The 7,987-nt window shown below is 51.6% G+C and overlaps 1 protein-coding gene across 1 annotated transcript in view; it reads left to right on the top strand.

The window, feature by feature from the left end:
- Positions 1-1,248: 1,248 nt before the first annotated feature.
- Positions 1,249-7,987, top strand: part of Rhcg (Rh family C glycoprotein) — a 21,819-nt gene continuing 15,080 nt past the window's right edge. Inside the window, exon 1 of the mRNA XM_055623404.1 lies at positions 1,249-1,441. Within this exon, the coding sequence (XP_055479379.1) occupies positions 1,255-1,441 (187 nt within the window). The 5' untranslated portion in view covers positions 1,249-1,254. The remainder of the gene's footprint in view (positions 1,442-7,987) is intronic.

The raw sequence follows: 7,987 nt of genomic DNA, 5'->3' as shown, positions 1-7,987 counted from the left end.
ACTGAGTGAAGATACTGTCTCAAAAAAACAAAACAAAACAAGACAAGACAAACAAACAAATAACAGCAACAAACAGAACTAAAGCTGGACTTTAATCCCAGCACTGAGGAAGCAGAGGCAGCCAGAACTCTGAGTGTGAAGCCAGTCTGGTCTACATTACAGTTCCAAGACTACCGGGGCTACACAGAGAGACCCTGTCTCAAACACAATGAAACAGAACAAAACAGAAACAAACAAACAAAAAGCCCATGTTTGGTAGCAGAATGCCTGTACTCCCAGCACTTAGGAGAACCACTGTAAATGCAAGCCCAGCATAGTGAGTTCCAGGTCAGCCTGGCCCACAATACAGACTCGGCCTCAAAAAGATAAAACAAGGGCGAAGAGTGAGTTCCAGGACAGCCAGGGCTACAAAGAGAAACTTTGTGATGTCATGGGAAAAAAAAAAAAAAGATAAAGTGATGATGTTGAGTCAGGAAGATGTTTATTCACGAACTACTGAGTAACATGAGTATGTGCGAATAACATCACAGAGTAAAACGTTCCTTCCTGTACCTATGCCCTCTCTAACAAGCTTGAAAGACTACACCAAAATTCCAGCGTGACTCCTGGGTGACCGAGTACTGATGGTTTCCATTTTCTTCCCTGTGTTTTTATTTGGTACCTGCCCCCCCCACCCCCACCCCGACTTGTCTGGTTTGTGACCGTTTCTCATGTTTCCTTTGCTTTTCATTCACGCGTCTCCTTTGAATGTCGTCAACTGGAAAAGAAGAAGGATGTCAAGTGGTGGTGGTTCATTTGAGAGGCTGAGGCAGGAAGATGGCTAAGGTGTTCAAAACCGGCCTAGATCCCAGAGGGAGAGCGCCTCGGAAAAAAGGGATGGGATTGGTGGCGGTGCGGGGATTGATTCAGTCTGGGAACTCTTCGTTCTCATCTGAATGAAGCTCACCCTCTCGCTTTACTCACCAGAACAAGGGGCGTGTGTGTGTGCTGGGGGAGGCCAGGCACCTCCAGGATGCACAGAAGTCGGGGCGTTCTACTCCCTTCCTTCTGGCCTGCTCCATCAACAGGAGCTTCCCTTCCAGGGGCGCTGGGCTCGGGGCGGTCCCGCGGGACTCTTGCCGGTTGGGTAGCACCCTGGGCGCGTGGGCGGCACCAGGGTCAGCTGTTCCGCGTCCGCCCCGCCCAGTGCCCGGGTCCTATAAGGTTCGCCCTGGTCTCGGAGTCCGGCGTGTGGAGCGGCTGGCGGCGCGGAGCATGGCCTGGAACACCAACCTCCGGTGGCGGCTGCCCATCACCTGCCTGGTCTTGCAGTTGATCACGGTGGTTCTCTTCGGCGTGTTCGTGCGCTACGACGTCCAGGCGGATCCCAGCTGGTGGTTGGAGAAAAAGACCAAGAACCTTTCCAGCGACCTGGAGAATGAATTTTACTATCGCTACCCGAGTAAGTCCTATGGTCCACAGGCTCACCTGAAGAGTCTCCGAGCAGTCCCCAGCTAGTTCGGGGCTGCCTGACTGCACTTCCAGTCAAGTCTGCCTCTGCCCCTGCCCTCTGTCTGTGCCTCTGAAACAGGATGGAGATGGAGGGTCGATGCTGCAGCTCGGTCCCCAGATGGTCCCAGGATAGGGTCTTCACCAGGGCACTTGCCTTGCTCAAACAGTCCCTGGAGAAATGGTCAGATGTGCTCACGCTTTGAAATCTGGTACTCACCTGGGAGAAGTTGGCTGTCTTTGTTACTGTTCTTTGGTTGATTTGGGTTGTTTAGTCTTTTCTTTTTTCTTTCCTTTCCTTTTCTTTCTTTGTCTTTCCTTCCTTCCCTCCCTCCCCTTTCTTTTCTTCCTTCCTTCCTTTCTTTCTTTCTTTCTTTCTTTCTTTCTTTCTTTCTTTCTTTCTTTCTTTCTTTCTTTCTCTTTCTTCTTTCTCTCTCTTCCTTTCTTCTCTTTCTTTCTTTCTTTCTTTCTTTCTTTCTTTCTCTTTCTTCTTTCTCTCTCTTCCCTTCCTTCCTTCCTTTCTTTCTTTCTTTCTTTCTTTCTTTCTTTCTTTCTTTCTTTCTTTCTTTCTTTCTCTTCCATCTCTCCCAGCCATCCTATGTCCCTGTCCTACTTGGTGTCCTCAAGAACCAGAGTCTTACCTCCACCCCCCAAGCAGCAGGTGACCTGGCTCCCATACACATCAAATAGGGATAGGTCCAATGCCAGGGATCGCAAGGATGGCGTGATGCCCCTCCGCTTCTGATATGGAGAGAGGTGTATGGGACCAGAGGTGTTGGGCCAGGAGGTCCCAGAGTTTGGAGAAAAAGCCACTGACACCCTCCCCCGCCCTGGATTTTCTATATCCATGAAGCTGTGATTAAGAATGTGTCTGTAGGGGCTGGAGCAATGGCTCAACAGTTAAGTTGTGCTTTTCAAGAGAACCAGGTTTGACTCCTGGCACTTTCATGGTGGCTTATAACCATCTACAACTCCAGCTCCAGGGAGTCAGGTGACCTCTTCTGCCCTCCTGGGCACTAAGCACACAGACATGTCTGCAGGCAAAGTACTCACACACATTTTAAAAAGAAGGCTACGAAGAATATGGCCCTGGAATGACAGACCTTTTTTCTATCATGGCTCTGCTGCTTCAGGGTAGGTGGTCTCAGACAGATGTCAACCATAAGGAACCCTACCTTTCTTCTCTACTGAAGGGGTGATGGCGGGACCCACCGTCCAGGAGGGCGTGAGACACAGTACTGGCAGTCCAATCCTCACTTTATAACAAAGCAGTCAATTACAAGACCACTAAACCCAGGCACCTTAGGACTCCAGGCAGCTCTGAGAGCTTAAAAGTAAGGCCAAGGTCACCCCAGGCAGTCTAACCTAGGACTCTGCCAATGCCCTGTACTTTCTGAGTTTCCACCAGCGGCCAATGACATTCTTCTCCCAGTGCTCACGTGGTCATTGGCCACTGGTTTTTGGAGGGACCCTGAAGCTTTTTCCCCCCAACGGTTACCTGAATCAACCTCTGTTCCCTCCGCAGCTTGCGCACTCAGCAGCAGGGCGCTTTCTGTGTCTGGAAATAAAGGGGCTCCATTCAGGGCTGTGTGTTTCAAAAAGAGGTCTTGACAACCGTAGCTTCAGACTCCACAGTGCAAACTCTTCATGTTGCCAAACTTTCCTCTTCTGGGTAGGGAATTGGCGGGCAAATGGGAAAACAGACAAGCTTAGGGTTCGTCTTTGACCTGTTCCATTTCATCTCCAGCTGTCTTGTTCACTTCTGGCCACAAGAGCCAGCCCCATAGGAAAGTGTGAGGGCAAAGCTGATTCCATGGGTATTTGAAGCTCCTTTATCTTGTCCTGGTGGATAGGCATCAGGAACCCACAACGGAAAGCTATAGGACCTCATGTCCCTCAAGAAGGGCTGCAGTCCTCAGTCTCCCCGACTCTATCCTGTCCCTCCACACTCGGCCACCTGTCTTCTTTTCCCATCACCTCGTTGGCATTTATCTACAGGGTGGCCCGGGGATGCTGGCAGCAATGAGTTGGCACCAAGACATAAGCCCCACTGTCAGTGAGTTAGGCCTTGTGGTCACTCTGGACTAACAAGTTGTACATCCTAGGTCCCTGGTCCTCAAGGACTCCTAGATTTGTTAGGAACAGTGCTCTGCATCTCCTAACACCCAAGGCCAGTGGTGCTAATGCTGGTGCTCTGAGCGGGCAGTCAGTCTCTGAGAATGAGAGGTATTGGTTGCTGAGGAGGGAGCAGGGCAGCCAAGGGACCTCCGAAAGGGAAGCCTTGGAAGTGGGGTGAGAGGCTCAGAATGACCGAAGAGGAGGGTTCTGAGAGAGAAGGGGGAGCATGCTGATGGAGAAGAGAACCCTAATCAACAAGGCTGCCCCCCTAGCTGCCCTCCAAGAGAGATGGGGGAGTGCTTTCGTGGAAGCAGGAAGCGGGAGGTAATGTTGTGTCAGTGTTCTTCTGGGGGGACAGGAAGTGCTGTGATGGCAGAAGCACCTCCAACCAAGCATGGGAAAGGTAGTTGATCATCACTGTCATCCCTCAAGGGGAGACATTGTTACTCCCCCAGCCCCCTTTCCACAGGTGAGAAAACTAAACTCAGGTAACAGACATGTCCCACACAGGCCACCCAATAAGAAGCCAGGTGCCTGGGTTGCCACCCTGGGGTCTGAGCCTATCCTCGGATGACTCTCCCACCCCACATCTCACCCCTCATCTCTCCCCGGCACCACTCTTTGAGTCACCTAGATCATGGTGACTGTGGTTAGGAGCTAAGTCAGGAGCATGAAGCTCCCTGGCCTGGTGGGTCTCCAGGCCCTGGTTTCTTCATGACCAGGTAATTTCCAAGGGTATGGGACAGTGCAGACCCCTGGGGTACATCTAGTTCTTGGCTGCAAGCCATCAGCACCTATGCAGGGTAAGATGTGGGACTTCATTCCAGGGTATGAGTGGAGCCTGCTGGGCATCTCTGGTTTCCAGAGAGGGACAACACCAAGCCTCAAGAGGGCCCCAAATCAGCATCCCTGATCACAGCCCCTCCCAGACGAGTCGCACAGAGCTAGCTGGGAATGTGCCCAGATGCCCTTGGAGAACTGAAGGCCATGTCAGCTGCTGAATGGGAAGCCTCTATCTCGCTGATGTAGCAGCCTCAGCAACCACTGGCTATGGTTATGGCTATGGCTATGGCTATGGCTATGGCTGCAGAGCCTAGCCTAGCCCAAGGAGTGCTGCCAGGTCCTGACCCCAGAAGCTTCCTCCTGGGGACATCAAGGTGTGTGTGTGTGTGTGTAGACATGTTTTAGGAGAGGGCCTAGGGCAGAGAATGCTCAGATTTCGAAGCGACTGTCTGCTGAGGCCAGAACCTCCAGGCTTGCCTGGTCCTCTAGGGACTTGTGGCTCAGACTAGTTCCATCCATCCAAGATGGGTTTAACCAGCACAGGTGGCAAGCGCAGCCTGGTGGTGAGCCTTGCAAAGAGATATCTGCGTCAGATCCATCACTCGATGACCTAACCCTGAGTCTCAGTCTGTCCGTCTGTCGAGTGGCACTGTGCTGTATAGCATGTCTAAGAGGACTCAAGGGTTTAAGGGCACAGTGTTTAGGAAATACTCTCATGGGGGTCCAGGAGGGAGTGAATACTCCATGGTGTTTAAATGGAGGGCCAGCATCTGGCTAGAGATGTGGCAGAGGATGAAGTCCCTGGCACTAGTTAGAACTGCCGTAGCCTTTACGCTCCTTCATGCTCCTCTTAACTGCTATGTGCTGCTGGCCTGCTGCCAGGCGGGAACTTTATTCTCTTCCTTTTACAGTGGAAGGAAATGTGAATTAGGGAGCCCAGTGCTGAACTGGACAGTAGTATAGGAAGGGGCAGACAGGGATGAAGCCAAACCCTTCTACTGCACAGCCTGCCTGTTTTCTGGAGTTGACTGTGGCATTGCTGCCCCCGTCAGGACACTGTGCAGGGCTGGTGTGCAACTGCCACCCGTTGCCTGGGAAACGAGCAAGGGGTAGAGGTGAAATGGTTCAGTGGGTTAAAGCATTTGGGGCACAGGCCTGAGAACTTGAGTTTGATCTCTGTAACCAGCGATGGAAGGAGAGAACCAACTTCCAAATGTGGTCGTCTGACCTCAGCATTTAAACACAACCACAACCATCACTGTTATCTTCTTCACCATCATCATCCTCCCACAAAACAAGTGAGGCTATTTTGGCTGGCGCCTAGGAAATGGAAGGAGAGGTCCAGTACCTACAGAGTGACACCGTTAGCGTGTTGATCCAGTAGAGGTCGGGATAGGGGCTTCAGCCAATTCCCCAGGTGGGAAACTTTATTATGAGCTAGGGTTGAATACCTCGTGTCGGGGTCCGGGGGCGGGGGGCAGGTGCCGGCTCATCCCAGGAGTTACAGCAAGAGCAGAGGGGACCAGGAGGGGAGAGTGACAACAGCTATGTCGTGGCGCCCTCTGGTGGACGTTGACATGCTTGGCTGCTAATGTGCTGATCTGCCTCTTCAGGCCTTGGCACTGAGTTGCCCCAAGCTGGGAAGATGGGCAGAGGGCCAACTTCCACTTAGCAGAAGTCGATTGCACTGGTCACTCCTGACAGGAAAAGAGAAACACCTGCTCGTATACGAGCAATGGCCTGCCTGTGCCAGAGCTTTGACGGGGTTCCCTCATTAAAAGGCCCCCACAGAACGGCTTGGGCTGGCTGTAGAGCAGGAAGGAGGAGCTTTTGAGGAAGCCACCCAGCCCAAACTTCCACATGATTACTGCGGAACCCCTTCAGCTAGCACCAAACCTTAGGCAACAGGATTTGATGAGCAGATGGTTTCAGTGCTAACTCAGGACCAAGTTGGCAGGGAAAGAGGGAAGGAATGTGCCCAAGGAGGGGAAGCTACATCTCTAGAGAGGGACAGAGAGGGCCAAGGCACCCAGGAAACTCGGGTGAAGGGGGATAGATGGGTCAGAAGGACAGGAAAAGCCAGGATTTCTCTTGCCTGCACTTGAGACACAAGGAGACCAAAGGCAGCGTCAGTGTGTGTACGTATGCCCTGGTGCCCTTCTGCTCTTCGTTGTCATGATGGCTTCCTTGTGCCACCAGTTGGTAACTTCATAGGGCATGGGACATGATGGACGTGATGACATATGAAATAAGCCTACATTTAGAAACCCCAGCCAGGATGTGTTTGCTCTGGGGAGCTCAGCAGAGCTGAATAAACCTGAGACCTTGAGGGGACTCTGAGCACCCTCCAGAGGTACATGGGGTGGAAAATGTCAGCTTCCCTGTATCCATCTGTGCTCCTGCCCTTTGATGAGCAGGGAGGCCTGTTACTCCTGTTCCGTATGCTGTACTTTTTTTTTTTTTTTTTTTGCAGGGGATGGGGGAGTTGAGACAGGGTTTCTCTGTGTAGTTCTGGCTGTCCTGGAACTCTGTAGTCAGATTAGCCTCAAACTCAAGAGATCCACCTGCCTTTGCCTCCCGAGAGTGTTGGGATTAAAGGCATGTATCACTGCTGCCCAGCAAAGGTTCCTTTTGGGGGAGGAGAGGAGAGGGGAGGGGGATTTTGAGATAGGGCTTCTCTGTGTAGCCCTGGCTGTCCTCCAACTCACTCTGTAGACCAGTCTGGCCTCGAACTCAGAGAACTCTGCCTCCCGAGTGTTGAGATTAAAGGTGTGTGCCACCACTGCCCTAATCTGCTGTATTCTTGAAAATGTGGAGGGCCCACGTTGGCAGAACACAGGCTCAGCTCATCTTCCTAGAGATGTATAGTCTAGTAGGTTAGACAAGCAAGTGAACATACAATTTCATGTTGTAATGAAACCGGGAAGGAAATGAGGGCACCACGGAGTGGACAGCCTGCCTTAAAGTAGGTGATCACAGTTGGGCCTAGTGGCATAAGCCTTTAATTCCAGCACTCGGGAGGCAGAAGCAGGTGGATCTCTGTGGGCTGGAGGCCAGTGAGTTCCAGGATGGCTACACACTGAGACCTGGTCCAAAAAAAAAAAAGGTGGTTAGAAGGTTTCTCCATGAGGGCACATTGGGCTGAGGCATGTAGGGAGACCTTTGCTGGCCATTCTGCAGTGGCCTTTCAGTAACAGAAACAGCACCGTTGCAAAAGCCCCTGCCCTGAGACCGAGCATCAAAGAGAGGTCACTGCAGCTGGCAGTGTAGAAGAGGGGAGAGTAGAAATGGAGACGAAGGTAAAGAAGGCAGGTGGCCTGGCTGGCCCCCCTCCCCCAGGAGCTGCCTTTTCTTTCTTTCTCTTTTTCAGCCTTTTCTTTAGAAATAATTTCAGATTTACAAAAGCTGCTAAAATGGAGCACAGAGAGACACAGTATGCTATATATATATATATACTTTAACTCGTGTGCAGGCATCGTTCTCTGTCCCCAGCCACACACACACACACACACACACACACACACACACACACACACATCACATACACACATATCACATCACATCACATCACATCACATCACATCACATCACATCACAT

Source organism: Psammomys obesus, unplaced genomic scaffold (assembly GCF_907164565.1).
Source record: "Psammomys obesus unplaced genomic scaffold, mPsaObe1.curated_primary_1811, whole genome shotgun sequence".
NCBI classification, from domain to species: domain Eukaryota; kingdom Metazoa; phylum Chordata; class Mammalia; order Rodentia; family Muridae; genus Psammomys; species Psammomys obesus.
Note: the sequence above shows the minus strand (reverse complement) of the source record. Positions and strands in the feature narration are given on the sequence as shown.